The 18,049-nt window shown below is 41.5% G+C and overlaps 1 protein-coding gene and 1 non-coding gene across 2 annotated transcripts; one reads left to right on the top strand and one right to left on the bottom strand.

The window, feature by feature from the left end:
* The first annotated feature begins 1,117 nt into the window (after positions 1-1,117).
* On the top strand, positions 1,118-5,037 carry LOC141607495 (uncharacterized). The gene is made up of 3 exons (XM_074426848.1): positions 1,118-1,987; positions 2,057-4,270; positions 4,603-5,037. The coding sequence occupies exons 1-3, from the start codon at positions 1,118-1,120 to the stop codon at positions 5,035-5,037; spliced, it is 3,519 nt and encodes a 1,172-aa protein (XP_074282949.1).
* Positions 5,038-11,454: 6,417 nt separating this feature from the next.
* On the bottom strand, positions 11,455-11,561 carry LOC141609587 (small nucleolar RNA R71). The gene has a single exon (XR_012527514.1). It is a non-coding gene; the product is annotated as a small nucleolar RNA R71 (small nucleolar RNA).
* Between the last annotated feature and the right edge of the window lie 6,488 nt (positions 11,562-18,049).

Below are 18,049 nucleotides of genomic sequence, written 5' to 3'. Positions count from 1 at the left end.
CGACGAGTAAGGCATCCGGAGCTCGAGCTATCCGTGCCCGTATAGCGTCACTTGCGGCGCGTGGATTGATGGTTCTTCATGGGCCGTCTAATACTCCTTTTTATTCAACAGAAATTATGGGCCTTCCACCAAGATATAAATATTTGAACACTTCTATTGATGTTACGGTTGATGGTGATCCTGTGGTGATGGACTCAGGGGGTGCTTCCCCTGTTTTTTCGTTCTCAAGTTCTGAAGATGACGACCCAGATGAAGCTGGACCTTCGTCGTCAGCTCCACCAGACCTCCAGGTTCATGAGGATTTAAACCGTGAAGTCCTGTTGGAAGCGTTCCCGGTGCTGCGTGGACTTGCGGCTTTTGATCCTCCTTCTTCTTCGCGTTTTGTTCCACCCGCCGTCTCTGTCCATCCTCCATCTCCGGCGTTCCGTATGCACGTTCCAGAAGACGCTATGGAGGACTCACCTTTACTTGGACTTCGGGAACCCGCTCTTCCTGCTCAGATTGTAGATATTGGTTGTCTTTTTCGTGACTCGATCGCTGCTGCTTCTGATGTTGATTTTGGCTCTGTGGAACCTGTGTCGAGGTCTTTAGCTATGGTCTACAAACGTAAGGTAAATTTGGGTATTCGCTCTTCTAGTCATGTCTCTTTTAAACGAACAAATCGATCTTCGTTTTTTGATTTGGAATGCACGATGGATTTTATAACCATTTCCCCTGATTTGGTATTGAACCCATCTCGTTTTCCTCCTTTTTCGTTTTTATTTTCCAAGTTTTCTAATAATTTGAATGTTAATTTGAGGCCGGCTGCTAAGCGTCTGTTCAGTTCTATTTCGTCTGATGATTTTGATCAGCTGCCTCCCAAACGCGCCCGTCCAGATGAGATTTTTCTTTATCGTTTTGTATCTTATTCCTTACCTGTTTCTTTTTTGCCTTGTTCCAGCGTTGAAGATATGCTAGCTGAAGGTCTGGTGGCGGACCTTAATTCGCCACTCGGTTTCCAATGACTACTTTTGCCTGGAATTGTAGGGGATTAGGAGAGATGGATGATCCTACAATTCCGTTTTTATTTTGGAGTGTCCGTCAATATCATCCGTCAATTTTGTTTTTGCAAGAGACTATGACGTCTTTATCTGCTGCTTCGAAGACAGCCCATCTTGGACTCCCTCATTTTTGTGGCATTGACTCAGTTGGGCATAGTGGGGGTCTTCTTTTGCGTTGGGATGACTCGGTTGTACTTAGTTCGTTTAGTATTCACCCCCACTTTATTTTGTGTAAATTACGTCTACCTGTTTCTGATGTATGTACAAAGCCTGATATGTATGTGATGTTTATATATGGTGAACCATCTTTAGAATTGCGTCTTTCTTTATGGACCTCTATTACTACTTTGATTTCTAGTTTGTCTCCTTTTCTAATTATTGGTGATTTTAATCAGGTTGAGATGCATTCCGATAAGTTAGGTGGATCATGTGACATTCGCGGTCAACAGGATTTCACTACCTGGAGACTTGATAACTCTTTGCTTGATGTTCCTTTCTTTGGTCCACCGTTTACTTGGTTAAATAATCGCTCTGATGGTCAGTTAATTATGGAACGCCTCGACCGCGCCTACGCTAACTTTGAATGGCTTCACCTTTTTCCTGATGCATCAGTTATGCATCTTCCTGTTCTTATTTCAGACCATGCTCCGATTATCCTCAAGTTTTTCTCTCCTTCTAAGGTGGGCAGACGCCCTTACCGGCTTGATAACTGGTGCTTTGATTCACCAGAAATAGCCCAACTAGTAGCTTGTGCGTGGCAGCTATCCTTTACTGGCTCCCCTATGTATGTTTTGTCCCGCCGCCTTGCTGCTGTCCGTTTTTCTATAATGCAATGGGTTATTCATCATCGGCTGTCCCATGGTATTAATTGGTCTGAAATTCAGCATCAAGCTCAATGTTCTAGTTCCGGGATTACAGATGTTCAGTCAGCAACCTCTTTTCAACAAGTTCGTGTTGCACAACTTCAACTTATATAGACTCAACATTCTTATTGGCTTCAACGCGCAAAATTGAAGCACGAGGTTCTTGATGGCCTCCCCTCACGGTTCTTGTATTCCCGTGTCAAACAACGGTCTTCTCATCAGCGTATTCTTGCTTTACGTTCTAGCTCTGGTGAATGGTTGTTTAGTCCAGATCAGATTTCGTTGGAGATTACATCTTTCTTTCGGGATCTCCTGTGTGCAACACCTCCTCATGACTCTGGCTCACCTCGGGGGTTTGTTGACCCTTTGCTGGAGTCGCTAGATCTTCCGATGCTCAGCTCTGAGGACTGCCTGCTGTTATCTGCTCCTTTTTCGGAATCTGATATTATACATGCACTCAATGGTATGGATGGGTCCAAATCCCCTGGGCCTGACGGGATTACTCCCAAATTTTTCCAGATGTTTTGGCCCCAGATAGGACAGTTGGTTACTTTGGCTCTTCTTCGTTTCCTTAACTCGGGTGTTATGTTGAAAGAATGGAATCATACGCATATTGTTCTTATCCCTAAGGTTGAGAAGCCAGAGTTGATTTCTCAGTATCGTCCTATTAGTCTCTGCAATGTTATTTATCGCCTTGCCTCCAAGTGTCTTGCTAATCGCCTCAAGCTTGTTATTTCATCGATTGTTTCGGATTCTCAGCAAGCGTTTGTTCCTTCTCGGCTTATGTCACACGACTGTCTTATTACTCACGAGATCATGCACTATCTTAATAAGACAAAGAAAGGATCGGTTTCTTATGCAGCTTTGAAACTTGATATGCATAAGGCTTTCGATCGTGTTTCTTGGACTTTTCTTGTTGCGGTTATGAAGAAATTCAGGTTCCCGATTTTCTGGCAAAATATTATTTGGGAATGCATATCGACTGTCACTTATAATATCATTATCAATGGCGAGCCCTCTGCTATGTTTAGACCTTCTTGTGGTCTTAGGCAAGGTGATCCTCTTTCACCTTATTTGTTTATTATGTGCATGGAGGTCTTATCTTGCCAGTTGCGAACAGCGGAAAAGACTGGCACCTTAAATGGCCTTAAGATTTCTCGGTATGCTCCTCCTATCACGCATCTCTTTTATGCTGATGATGCCTTCATTTGCTGTAAAGCAAATCCATCTTCTTTTGAGACTCTCAGGGATTTGTTTCGGTGCTTTGAACTTGCATCGGGACAGATGATAAACTTGGATAAGTCTTTTATTAAATTCAGTCCTAATGCTCCGACTGATTTCAAGTCCCACATGGCATCCATTCTGAAGATGCGATCCTCTGACTGCTTTGGGAATTATTTGGGCGTCCCAGTAGATCTTCCTTCTAAGAGATCTTCAGCGTTTTATCCTTTACTGGATAAGATGACTTCCCGGATTATTGGTTGGTCCTCTCTTCACCTCAGCCAGCCTTGTAAGCTGCTTATTATCAACTCTATTATTTTGGGCTCTCTAAGGTTTCTGATGACTGCTATTCCTTTCCCGCTTGGGATTTGTAAGAAGCTTGACTCTCTGATTGCGGCTTTCTGGTGGCGTAAAGACATACGTCATAGATCTATTCACTGGCTCTCTCGTGATTCTCTGCAGCTTCCACTTGATAGTGGTGGCCTGGGTTTGAAATCTGTCTCTTTGCTAAGTCAGGCTTCCCTTATGAAAAATTTCTGGCGTATACATCATCATCCATCTGGTTTATTATCAAAGTTTATGACTCCCAAGTACAGGAAGGATCTACCTATTCCAGCTTCAAGATCTAAAGTCTCTCGTCCTTCGTTTTTATGGTCTGGTTTATGTCGTGCGGCGAATGCTTTTTCTCCTGGTTTTTCATGGAAGCTTGGTAACGGCGCCACTGTTGACCTGCTTGCTAGCCCATGGGTGAATGGCCACACCCCCTCTGTGAGGTTTTTTTCGGCCGCAGAAACACCATCTCTTGGTGATTTGCTTCACGATTCAGGCGGCTGGAATCCTTTCTCTGTTTACCGTTGGTTTCAATCTCCGTGTGCCAAGGCTATTCTTGCTATGGAACCCCCTCATATTGATATAGATGATTTCCTATACTGGAAATACACGGAGGATGGAGTTTATACAGTCCGCTCTGGATATGATTTCCTGTTGTCACAGATGTCCTTTTCCTGCTCTCCCACGTTCTACTCTGCCTTTCCTTGGAAAATTCTTTGGGGTTTTCGCTGTTCTCCAAAGTTCCCTCTCCTGGTTTGGCGTATTGTACATAATATCCTTCCCTCTTTAGAAAATCTTTCTGTTAGAGGCATCCAGGTTAGTACTTGTTTGTGTTTTATGCCACTCACATTTGAGTCTTTAGATCATCTTTTTCGCTCTTGTTCGTTTCTAGACATGTTTGGCTATCTTCGGTTCTTGGCATTAATTTCGTGGCCAATCCTGCTTTGTTTCTTTGCAACGATGGATTGCTTGATTTTATTACCTATTTTCACGGGGTCACGGAATCTTCAGATCAGTGCCTACTTCGTTTCCTTTGTATTATTAAGGCCATTTGGATGACTCGCAACTCGGTAGTCTTTGAAAACTCCAATGTCAATCCGGTTCAGATTTTACACCTATCTGACTACCTTATTGCATCTCATTCTCAGCTGCCCGTTCTTTGTTCCTCCTTTTATGCGGCAGCTTCTAAACTGTCTTTACCAATCTTGAACGTTGCTCTTCCTGCCTCTGCGATGACTTACTTTATTCCTGTTTGCAGGTCACCTCAGAGGGATCACTACATCATCTCTTCTTCGGATACGAGCTCTGATATTCCTGTTGTCCAACAGGTCCGTGCATCTACGGATTTTGCAGCATCAACAAAAGCCCTTCTTCTCACAATGTATAGAGCACACTTAGCTTCGCAACCTTCCCCTGTTTTCAAGGTTACGTCAAAAAAATTATCTGCTGTTCTGGCCTCCAAAAAGCCAGTACCAATCGAATTGCGCCACTCTTTGAGCACAATTCGTAGTTTCCTTCGTCTGTATGTTCACTTTGGTCGATTAGCTTGGCAATGGGGTCGATCATCAGTATGCACTTTTTAAGTTAATATATGAAGTTCATTATTGTCAAAAAAAAAAAAAAAAAAAAAAATCAAGTAAACAAATAAAAGTGAACGTCGGTCGGGAGTAGAAGGTTAGTCACTCTCTAGAAGAATAATCGATCTTGCTTGTGAAGGTCACCATTCATAATCATCTCCCACTTGTTTCTTTATCGTACGTCACAAACTTGTGACGAATTTTATCCGTTATAAATAAGAATTTGTGCAAGAAAAAAGGGTAATATTATTAGGGGCAGTATATCTTCCAAATCAAATCAAAAGGTAAAAATATACATGAGGCCATGAGGGTGTAAATCTTTGTAAATTGGTGCAAGTAACTGCCCAACATGAAGTAGTGGTTTTGCACATTATTCGGCGACTTCGGTCGTTATTTATTTCTTAATTGGGTGCCGACTTCTTAACTTGACAGGTTCTACTAGAACTCGTAATAATACTTAAACGTAGTAATCGATCTTTATTATAATCACAACAAGTGGTTTAAATAACTACGATTGTATGTTTGACTTAACAATTAGTCATTAATAATGATTGGAAATGTTAATTCCATACTCCCTCCATTCAACTCCACTTTGCAACTTTCTATTTTGCGTACTATTCACATGCGGACATTCAACTCTAATTTTCTCTCGATACATAAGTGAAAATATATTTATGTGTGATTTTATTTGATTCGTCTTTAAGAGTACATTAAAAATATCTAACTTTTATAATTTTTGCAAATACGCAACTAATGATATTTATCGTGTAAAAGCTGCGTTGGCAAACGTGATAAAAGAAACTTGTAAAGTGGAGTTGAATGGAGGGAGTATAAAATTATTCGGTCCGTCTCATTGAAGACGACTACTATTCGTCACAAGCTGTAGATGGATAGTGGCCCTCTCACGAAATGCAAATGAGGGGCAAGTAGGGGTACCCATTTCCCACCACTTGCACTATCCATTTACATTTTGTGAGAGGGACACTATTCGTCTTTAACTTGTGACGGATAGTGTCCGTCTTCAATAAATTTTTTTGAAACTTATTACATACAGACCCGCATCAGTTGGGGTGTGTGGCGAATTAATTGCGTACAACAATACAACGTGGTGCGACAGGTAGTATTCTTTCATCCATTTTTACTGTCCTTGTTAAGAAAGATAATACTTGCCATTCTATTGATAATCAAACAAGGTTAAATATAAATATCGGATATAGTTATCTAATTTCAAGGCTATAATATAGCTAAATTACCGCTACAATATTAACACTAAAAGGTAAGTAATAAATAAGATATAATTACATATTAATGTCTAACACACCCCCTCAGTGAAATCGGGAGTTTTAGGGACGTGAAGACTGTCGCGAAATTCGTCAAATAGAACGGAGGAAAGGCCTTTAGTGAAAATGTCCGCAAGTTGATAACGTGACGGAACATGGTGAACTCGAACCTCCCCACGAGCTACGCGTTCACAAACGAAGTGAAAGTCTAGCTCGACATGTTTAGTATGTTGATGTTGAACCAGTTTCCCAACAAGATAAATTGCACTAATGTTGTCACAATAGACAATAGTTGCCTTAGGAATAGGCCGATGAAGCTCAACGAGTAAATTACGAAGCCAACACGACTCGGACACCACATTAGCAACGCCGCGATACTCTACTTCAGCGCTAGAACGAGATAATGTAGGTTGCCTCTTAGACGCCAAGGAGACCAAATTATCCCTGAAAAACACTTAATATCCACTCTCTCAGCGACGTATGTCGGGATTGCCCGTCCAACCCGCATCCGTATAGGACGTTAAAGAGCGTGATGGAGAAGAGCCGAGCCAAAGACTGTAGGAAAGCGTACCTTGAATATAGCGAATAACGCGCTTGAGAGCACTCAGATGATGTTCCATGGGATTGGGTATGAATAGGCAAATCTGTTGTACAACATATGATATATCGGATGCGTAAACGTTAAATATTGAAGGGCGCAAGCGAGACTACGGTATAAGGACGGGTTAGTACACGGAGGGCTTGAGACGACACTAAGTTTAGACTTAGTTTCGACTGGAGTGGTAGAAAATTTGCAATGTGCCATGCCAGCACGTTCGACAACTTCCGCGGCATAGCGAGCTTGGGACTAGAATAGGCTTGTGGTTGTACGGGTTACAACAATGCCTGGAAAATAACTCAAAGACCCGAGATCCTTCATAGAAAACTCATATGCAAGGCGGGTAAGTAGATGATTGCGCAATTCTTCAGACAAAGTGAGAAGGATGATATCATCGACATAAAGGAGTAGATAAGCCATATGACCATTGTCATCACCATATAAAAAAAGAGAATGGTCACATATGGTATGTACAAACCCGAGCTTAACAACGTTATCGACAAATCGTTGATACCAGGCCCAACGAGCTTGTTTCACACCATAGAGCAATTTCTATAAAACACACACATAAGAAGGGCGTGAAGCATCCCCGTAGCCAACGGGTTAATGCATGTAGACCGTCTCATTAAGGTCCCCATGTAGAAATGCATTTTTAACATCAAACTGACGAATACTCCATTTTCGAGCCAAAGAAATTGTGAGAATCGTGCGAATGTTTGTTGGTTTGACAACCGCGCTAAAAGTTTCACCACAATCAACACCGATTTGTTGAATCTTCCCATCATCTACAAGACGAGCCTTATAGCTCTAAAAGAACGATCACATTTCATTTTATAACGAAAAATCGACATAGACCGAATTACATTCACATTCGGTGGATGCGGTACAATTACCCACGTCTTATTACTAAATAAAGCATGGTATTCGTCATCCATAGCCAATTTTCAGCTAGGGTCCCGAAGGGCAGACACTGGGTTACGGGAAATGGGTGAAATGGCAGCCTCGACATGTAAATCAAATATGCAGTTTGGTTTTCGTATACCATGGTCGCCGCGAGTAATAGCTTTAGAAATAGGATGAATAAGGTGGTTGGGTATGACATCGTGATTAGGTGAAATATGAGGAGTGGGCACGAGTGAGGTTGTGGGTGTGGTCACAGGTCTAACCGCGGTTGGGGTCATTGGTATGGCCATATAACACCCCCATATACCAAGGTGCCTTACCAAGGACCACCCTAGCATATAACGGTGCTACCATCTCGGTTGCCCGGGGTAAGTATATCAACAGTGACCGTCGAAGAACAATTATTAAACTATAAAGATAACTTATTACATCGTCTCAAAATTGCAAACCAATGTATAAAGAACGTAAACCAAGGTACAACTCAAAAGTATCTAAGGACTCGTGACAACGGAAGCTAAGACTCTAGGTGATGACATTCCATCCTCGACCCCGCAACTAACATGAAATCATCACCTGTCACAATCTATTCACCATCCCCGAAAGCATCACCACAATTTTAGAAAACATAAATGGTGTCAGTTCACTGAATAATTAAGATATTAAAATCACAAAGACAACCAATACAATCCAATCCAAACGTAGAACCATTATCCAAACTCCATTTGTATCCAGTAACCGACTACACACCTAAGTGTGTAGCCGTGCCAGATTACCCATCACAACAGGTAATCCTCACCGCCAGTGGGGGACTGCACCCTTGCCCACATAAGCCCCGCTCATCACAACGAGCAATAACCCATGTCCATTAATGTGCACATCCCCCTTATGACGGGAACCACAAGGGGTGAATCAAGGGCATGAAGCCATTCCCGAAGATGACTTCACTCAACCGAGGATGCACCTCCCAAACATAGACAAACAACAGCCAATCCAACATCCAAGAATCATAATTTCAATAATAATACTACTCCTGCCAGTACAACAATCAACACCGTCTCAAAACAATTAAACATACAGTTGAGTAGGGAAACCTTACCTTATTACAAATCCGAATAACAAGCACACGGCGGGAGCTAGAATTTTTCCACTACGAATCCTTCTCCTAGCAATAATCACAATCATGCCTATCTCACAATCAAATCAAAACCCTTTTCCCCAACTGACAATTAGGGCAAAACCCTAAAAACAACATTCTAAAGATTAATGATATACAAGAAACTTACGAAATAAATTGGGACAAAGACGGAACTAGACTCACGATCGATCAAATAGCTTTGAGAGTGATTAAGGGTGATTAGAGAAGTGCAGAACGCAGTTTAGGTTGATATGTTCATTTTGTATATACGTTTACCCTTTATTTTAGCTCGGTTTCTATTGTTCATCATATTTTAAATAGTATATTTTTGAGCTAATCGTGTGTTCTAGGTGTATTGTTGTGTTTGTTACGTTTTTAAAGGAATCTAAGCATTTAGAGGCTTTTTCCTATCATTTTATACACCAATATCACTAAGGTAAACAAGACCAAGTGTTGGACTAAGCATGGAGCATTAGAATGAGTTTTGCATGGAGAAATTGATGGATCAATATGTGTAATGTAAATGTTGCCAACAATCAAAGTCAAAGCCCAATGTTCAAGTCCAAGTCAAGGTGGAAAGCATAAGATTCCAACATGCTTAGGATACTTTTTGGGAGCTCTAAAGATGATAGATGAAGCATTTACCCGGGTGCATTAAGGGTCATTAATCACGTTCTTTGGATTCCTCAACAATTAAGTGAGAAATTAAGTGGAAAATACCCGGAAACACACGTTCCCGATCGGGGCCGCCCAACCCCGATCGGGGTTGCACCCCTCTTGAATGTTTACGTTTCTTCTCCCTCTTCTATAAATAGGAGAGGCATTCCAAGGCTTTAGGCATCCAATTTTACGTCTCATTTTTTTTTTACTTTACATTAACCTCAAGCATTATTATTCTCTCAATAGTTTTCTTATTAATTTACAATATTCTTAAGCTTGTAGTTCTTCAAACTTTAGTCCTTAATACATTTTCAAGCATTTGGTTATTATATGTTCTTCCATACAAGTTCATATCTTTAAGGTATTCCTATTTATAGTTTACATTTCTATTTAGTTTATACTTAATTTATAATTAAGCACTCCATTTAGATTCCTTTAGTTTTACTCCTCTTGCATGTTAAATCATTTAGTTCATATAAAACATACAATCATGTTTATCATTCCTCTTAATATAATTTACAATTTACACCTTAATATGAGTAGCTAAATCTCTTAGTCTAAGGGCTAGGGGATCCATGCATAAATCAAATATATAACATGATAAAATAGGTTAATAATAATATTGTTCATATTGCTTCTATCACATGTTTGCACCATAATGTTTAATCTTTGTTTAAGGCCTTATTCATAGATTAAGTGTGTTCATTCATTATAAAAGTCGAGAGGCTTGGAATCGAATTGGACAAAGCATGTGTAGTAGGACGCGCTAGTCATGGACGAGAGTTTCCCTAGGACCCGGTCTATGGGTGATACTAATGCCGTAAGGTGGGTATCTTTAAGCCTAAGCAATTGACAATGTTATTAGTACCAAGTTTATCATAATCATATATTTACCCTTGCATGTGTGACCCGACCCCCTTAGACTCCTTTTAATTATATAATTTACATCATAATTTTTATTAATCATCAAACAAACAAACCAAACCAAAATCGAAATCGACCTTGATAAGAATCTACCCATAGTAATTCACGACGTAATTCCCATTTCCTTATGTTCGACCCCTATTGCTACATTAATTTGTGTCTAGGGAAATTATCTTTGCATAGGTACACGATAAGCCTATCAAATTTTGGCGCCGTTGCCTGGGAAACGGTTTTATTGCATTTTGAATTGTCGATTTTTATCTTGTTTTCCTTTCTCTTAGGGAACACTTGTTCCTTGAGACCGTTACTTATCATTTCTCTTGAAATTGTTGTCTTATGCCCAGGTCCTCACGCAAGGGAGAATTGCTTTCACCGGATTCCGATCCCGAGAGAGGAGAAGACGACGTTTTTGGAAGGAAGTGAAAGAGGCCTCTTCTCCCATACAACCCGAAAGTGCTAGAAAGTCTTACTTAGACGATCTATAAGCCCTTGAAGAGGAGGAGGTTTCAAGTTCATCATCTCCACCACCACCACCATCTACTACCAATAAGATGGTAAAACTTTCCAATCACTCAAAGCCCACCGCGGCCATGCTTCCGGCCGGTATCACAACCACTCAAATCACCGCGCCGGAATTCGAGATTAAACCGGCTTTCATTAGCCTTTTGGAGAGGAAGCAATTTGGGGGAAGTCCTTTGAAAGATCCCAATTTGAATATGCAAAATTTTTGTGACTATTGCTCCATGATCCGTCAAACAGGCGTCACTCAAGCCTAAATAAGGGAAATACTTTTCCCTTTCTTTTTGAAGGATAAGGCCAAACTTTGGATCAATAGCCTTGACCGCACCGCTATGGGAATCACCAATTGGGAGACTTTGGCTCTAGCCTTCTATCAAAAGTTTTTTCCACCGAAGAAAACTCAAACTTTGAGGAGCCAAATTACCGGATTCCGTCAACAAACTCTTGAGAGCTTATATGAGGCTTGGGAGACGTACAAAGAGCTTCAAAGACAATTCCCACATCATGGGCTAGATGATTGGTTTCTAGCAATAACATTCTACAGTGGATGTTGTGCCGAGTCCCGAAGGATTCTTGATTCCGCCAACAATGGGCGGTTTGATCAAATTGACACCGACCTTGCTCATGCCACGATTGAATCTATAGCGGTCCATGATGCACAATATGTCAATTCCCGAGTTGTGCCATCCAAAGGTAAAGAAGAATCCTCCAACTCCGTTTTGCTAGCTCAAATTGCCTTACTCCAACAACATTTGGCGGAGAGAGATGCTAAAGATTCCCTCCAACAACTCAATGTCGTGTCTTCAACAAGTCAAATCGTTGTTTGTGATGGTTGCGGAGGTGCGGGTCATTATGCCGCTCATTGTCGAGCTCCTATCTAAGAGGTGAATGCTTTTCAAGCTTTTAGACAAAGTTCATATCCATCGGGTACATCTTCCAACACTTATAACCCGAATACAAAATTTCATCCGAACTTGTCCTACACTAGCAACAATGTGCTTAACCCTCAACCCCCACCACAACAAAATGCCTATGTTCCTCAACAACAAAAGTATATCCTTCCACCGGGTTATCCAAATCAACAAAGGCCCCCACAAAACAATTTCCAACAAAATACACCACAAAATGCCCAACAAAACAACCAAGGAATTGGTAAGCTCGAGGGCATGATAGTCCAAATGCAAAGGGAATTATTGGCTCAAATTCAAAAGCATGATCAACCTCATAGTGCCGTGGTCAAGATGTTGGAAGAAAAAGTGGCTCAACTAGCCGCTTCTAGCTCACAAAGGAAGAACGGTCAACTACCTCCCCAAGGTGAGCAACCACACGAGACCGTCAATTCTATCTCTTTGAGAAGTGGTATGAGCTATGATGGGTAATTCATGACTTTGGATGATGAGGTGGTTGTTAAAAATGCCAAGCTTGGGGGAAATGACAAAAAGAAGGCTAGTGAAGAGCCTATTGTTAAATATCGTGTGCCATATTCTCACCGGTTGTTGATGCTAAAGAAGAAGAGCAATCTTGATGCCAAAGATGTTGGGTCTCCTATGCCCAAAGAAAGCAACGAGGTGGTTGTTGAAGAAGTCTCTCCCAATGCTAAGGAGAGTGATGCCGTTTCAAAGAAGGTGAGTGTTCCCAACGAGAAAGAGAAAGTGGAAGATGTGGAGGATGCTCCTCCCAAGGAAGTTGTTCAAGTACCATTTCCTCATCGTATAGCAAAGCACAAGGAGGAAGATAAGTTCGGTAAGTTTTTAGAAGTTTGTAAGAATTTACAAGTCACCGTCCCATTTTTAGAATTGCTTACCCAAGTCCCCTCCTACGCAAAGTTTATGAAGGAAATCCTCTCAAATAAGAGATCCTTCAATGAGGTTGAGACCATTGCTTTCACCGAAGAGTGTAGTGCACTCTTACAAAATAAGTCTCCCCCGAAACTTAAGGACCCCGGTAGCTATTCTATTCCTTACACTATAGGCACATATACCATTGATAAGGCCCTTTGCGACCTAGGTGCTAGTGTGAGTGTCATGCCCTACTCCCTTTGCGAAAAACTTAACATGGGTGCTCTAAAATGCACAAGTACAACATTGCAAATGGCGGACCGTTCTTTAAAGCGACCCTTAGGTGTCTTAGAAGATGTACCCGTCAAAGTTGGCAAGTTTTTCATACCCGTTGACTTCCTCATACTTGATATAGCCGAGGACTCACAAACCCCATTTATATTGGGTAGGCCATTTTTACGCACCGCGGGTATGTTAATCGATGTGAAAAACGGGAAGTTGACATTAGAAGTGGGTGATGATCGGGTCTCCTTTGGCAAAAGCAACACCATTAGAAGCCCAATGTTACAAGAGTCTTCTTATTCACTTAGCACTGTGGACTCTTCTAATGCCTCTACTCAACTTGGACTCTCACTTATTGATCCGTTGGAGGAAGATATGGGTGTTGTTTGTTTTGTAGGTGACGATGATAAGGGCGCTATTGCTAAGACTGGAAAGAAGAAGAATGGGAAATTTTATTTGAAGAATTTCAAATGGTTGAGGAATGCAAAGATAGCTAGGAAATGGAGCTTGGTTGGTGGCAAGCTCAATAACAAAACTTGAATCAAATAGCTTCTTACGTCGTGCGGGACGTTTAACCAGCGCTTCTTGGGAGGCAACCCAAGCTTTTTATTAGTTTTTGTTTATTTTTGTTTTTATTTTTTGCAATTTATTGTTTTTCGTAGATTAGTAATAAATTGCTCGACTTGACGATGTTTCTTTTTGTGATTTTTAGGTGAAAATGAAGGAAGGAGAATTAGAAGAGAATCTGGCATGCTTCCTCATGCAAGAACCCCGTTCGGGGACGTGGTTTTCAAGAAGCGGGACGGAATTAAAAGAAATAAGGAAGCAAGTCAAAAAGGCGAAGAAGAGGTCAACCCTGATCGGGGTTGGTGGCCCCGATCTGGATCGTGGTTTTCTACATGGCTGCGTGTTTCTTTCTACGGGTTAAAAAAAAATCTATCACTTTGCAAAAACCCGACGGTATCTCTCCTCCTTCCTTATATCATATTTTCTCATTCTCTTCCCCTAAATCACAAGGAAACATCATCCCCCGAATTCATGCTAGCTTGGGGGAGGCTAGCATTTGCGTATAGTGTAGTTTGCATGTAGTGTAGAAAATTTAAAAATTTTTGAGAGAAATTTTTGCTTTGTGCTTGCTTGTAGCCTACTTTCCTCTTTGCTTATCCTAATAATGGCTTGTTGCTAATGATTTATTCTTTAATGATGGGATATTAGCTACATGGGGATGTCTTGACATAGTAGGTGGGAGATGGAGAATGAACCGAATAGGCTTGATCTTGACTTGTGGCAAGCTACAAATTGGTAAGGTAGAGCCTCTTTTTGACCGATGCATCCCTATCCGGTCTCTCTTAGGTGAGTGTAGGTGTCTCCTTATAAGGTGTGTTTCATCAAAACGCACAAGTATGGTTCTCATGTCATTTCTTTGTAAGCATGCATTCATTTGTTATAGCATTTTGGAGCCATTCACATGATATATTAGCCTTTTTGACCCTTTCACAAAATTTATCCCTAGCTACATCATTGAAATTGCCTACCCTTGTTGAGCTAGTAGCTTAGTTGGATAGTGTTTGGGTGCTCATTGGGATATGGTTTATTGTTTGAAGTCATGTGAGTTTGGTCTTAATGCTAAAAAAAACCATTAGGATTGGGATACAAACCCACCAAGGAAGAAGCTCTAGATATGCTCACCCAATTCCAAAACCGTAAGAACGTGGGAATTCAAATGCGACCCTACCTCCCTACCCTAAATGGATACTTCGTTAGAGAAGGGAGTAAAGAATACTTTCATGGGTTCCCCGAACCTTGGAAATACAAGGGAAAGCAACTAGCTGTAATCGAGATCTTTCACGATCGCTTCTTCATTCCTTCATAAACGGTTCCTACCGTCAAAACTCGTCAAGCACCTTGCTTGGACGAACAAGCTGTTAGCTTACTGTTTGGAGAAGATCAATTTGTTAGAGCCGTGCAGGACGAGATCATTACCATGATACTTCAAGATGACCACTTCAACCCTACCGCGCTGATCACAGAAACCAGTTCGAATCAGCAGAAAGGATGGAGAAAATCAATCAAATGGACCAACAACAAAGGAAGACTCTTCAAGCTCACCACTGGAGAAGGAGAGATGTTCAAAGGAGAACCAGAAGATAACGAATTCGAGTCAGAGTTAGACTCGGAATCATAGTCGGAGTCTAGAGAAGTACCTAGAGAGTCTCCTCCTGTCGTCACTCCCACTCCCCTTGTTTCTCCTAGCTTAGCATCAAGTAGTAACAGTAGTTTGGGAAATGTCCCGATAGCTGTCCCTTTACCGCCACTGACTACTGAACAGATGGCTTCCTTGTTTCAACTCTTTTCAAATTTTGATATGAATAAATCAGATTCTGCTTACTCTTTATGTTATTCTTAATGCAATTCTATTTACGATGATAACGAGGATGACCCAGACCCAGACTCAATCGAACTACCTCCCTACATAGCTAAAGAATTACTACAAGAGAGGGAAGGGATACCAGTTATAGAGAACACTGAACCCATCAACGTAGGAACCGAACTAGAACACCAAGAACTTAGGATAGGGACAACCTTGAGCCCCACTGAAAGGGCCGGTTTTATAGACCTCTTACACGAGTTCAAAGACGTTTTTGCTTGGTCCTACAAAGACATGCCAAGGATCGACAGGGATATTGCTGAACACCAAATTCCGATCAAACCAGGTTTCAAACCCGTAAAGCAGAAGCTTCGTCGAATGAGGACAGAATGGGCTATTAAAATTAAAGAAGAAGTCGATAAACAATTCAAAGCCGGATTCATCAAAGTTTCCGAGTATTCAGACTGGGTAGCCAAAATAGTACCCGTGCCCAAAAAGGATGGAGAATCCGTGTTTGTGTTGATTTCAGAGACTGGAACAAAGCGAGTCCCAAAGATGACTTTCCTCTACCACATATCGACATATTGGTGGATAATACAGCAGATCACGCATTGTTGTCCTTCATGGATGGGTAGGCGGGGTACAATCAGATCAAGATGGCCATATAAGACATGCACAAGACCGCCTTCGTCACTCAATGGGGTACCTATTGCTATACGGTTATGCCATTTGGGTTAATCAATGTTGGAGCTACATATCAACGCACCGCGACTATGTTACTACATGACATGATTCATAACGAAGTCGAGGTGTATGTGGATGATATGATTGTCAAGTCCAAAGATAGAGAGAGGCATATTAACAACCTTCGGAAGTTCCTTCTCAAAACTACAAAAGTACAACATGAGACTCAACCCTCATAAATGCGCATTTGGGGTAACATCCGGCAAGCTTCTGGGATATGTCGTCAGTCAACGAGGGATAGAAATCGACCCTTCCAAGATCAAAGCTCTGATTGAAATGCCACAACCTCAGACGGAGAAGGAAGTTAGAGGATTATTAGGCAAGGTGCAATACATAAGTCGATTCATATCGAAACTAACCATGATCTATGAACCCATCTTCAAAAAACTAAAGAAAACAGATCACACCATGTGGGATGAAGACTGCCAAAATACGTTTGAAGAATCAAGGAGATACTAGCCAAACCACCAGTGCTCATGCCTTCCCAACGAGATCAACCTCTTGGTTTATATCTCACAGTAACCGAAACAGCCATGGGGGCTATGCTAGCAAACCGTTGGAAAAGAAGAAAGAGCTATCTACTACCTTAGTAAGAAGTTCTTGGAGTATGAATGTAAGTACACATCACTCGAAAAGACATACCTCGGTCTTGTGTGGGCAACGATGAAGCTACGCCATTACATGCTTAGCTATTCAGTTAATGTGTACTAAAAAATGGATCCTGTCAAATACCTCTTCGAAAAACCCGATCTCAATGGATGCCTAGCAAGATGGACCTTGATGCTCTCAGAGTTCGATCTCAAATATGTACCTCTAAAAGTTATAAAAGGACGTGCCGTCACCGATTTTTTCGCGGAAAATCCTATCAACAATGCCCAAACAATAGACACCTGGTCATTTACGGATGAGGATATACTCCAAACCAATGTAAACTCCTGGGACGTTTATTTTGATGGAGCGTCGAACCTAAGAGGATTTGAAATAGGAGTGTTGCTCATTTCTCCTGAAGGCGAGCATACACCACTCTCTGTCAAACTCGACTTCGAGGTGACGAATAACGCAACAGAATACGAAGCTTGCCTCATTGGGCTACAAGCGGCAGTAAGCTTAGGCATCAAGAATCTTCGAGTTCATAGAGATTCATCCTTGATCATCAACCAAGTTACGGGGTCTTGGAAAATTCGAAGCGAAAGTCTAGCACCGTATCAAGCCAGAATAGACGAAGTTGCCCAATTCTTCGATCAAGTGACTTACCTACACCTACCTCGAGAAGAGAATTAATTTACAGATGCTCTTTCAAAACTTGCATCTTTTATTAATATGCCAGATGATATGGTAGAAATGCCTTTATGCATCGAACGACGATCAGAACCAGCTTATCTGCACCAAATCACAGATGAAGAAGAAAACCCAGAAGAGCCTTGGTTCCAAGCGATTCTGAACTTCAAGCTCAATGGCACCTATCCACCGGATATGGATAGAAGGGGACGACGTGCTATACGCTTATTAGCATCCCAATATGTGCTCATGCAAGGAGAATTATATAAAAGAACACCTCTTGCTGTAGTATTGTGTTGCCTTGATCGTTCACATGCACAGAAAGTAAATGAAGAAGTCCATGATGGAGAGTGTGGCCCTCACATGAGTGGACCGATGATGGCAAAGAAAATAACGCGTTTGGGATATTATTGGACCACAATGGAATCCGATTGCATCAAATATGTCAGACATTGCCACAACTGCCAAATTTTCGAGAATGTGCAACACGTCCCACCTTCATTACTCTACACCATGACATCTCCTTGGCCATTTTCTGCTTGGGGAATC

This window comes from Silene latifolia, chromosome 10 (genome assembly GCF_048544455.1).
Source record: "Silene latifolia isolate original U9 population chromosome 10, ASM4854445v1, whole genome shotgun sequence".
Classification (NCBI taxonomy): Eukaryota; Viridiplantae; Streptophyta; class Magnoliopsida; order Caryophyllales; family Caryophyllaceae; genus Silene; species Silene latifolia.
Note: the sequence above shows the minus strand (reverse complement) of the source record. Positions and strands in the feature narration are given on the sequence as shown.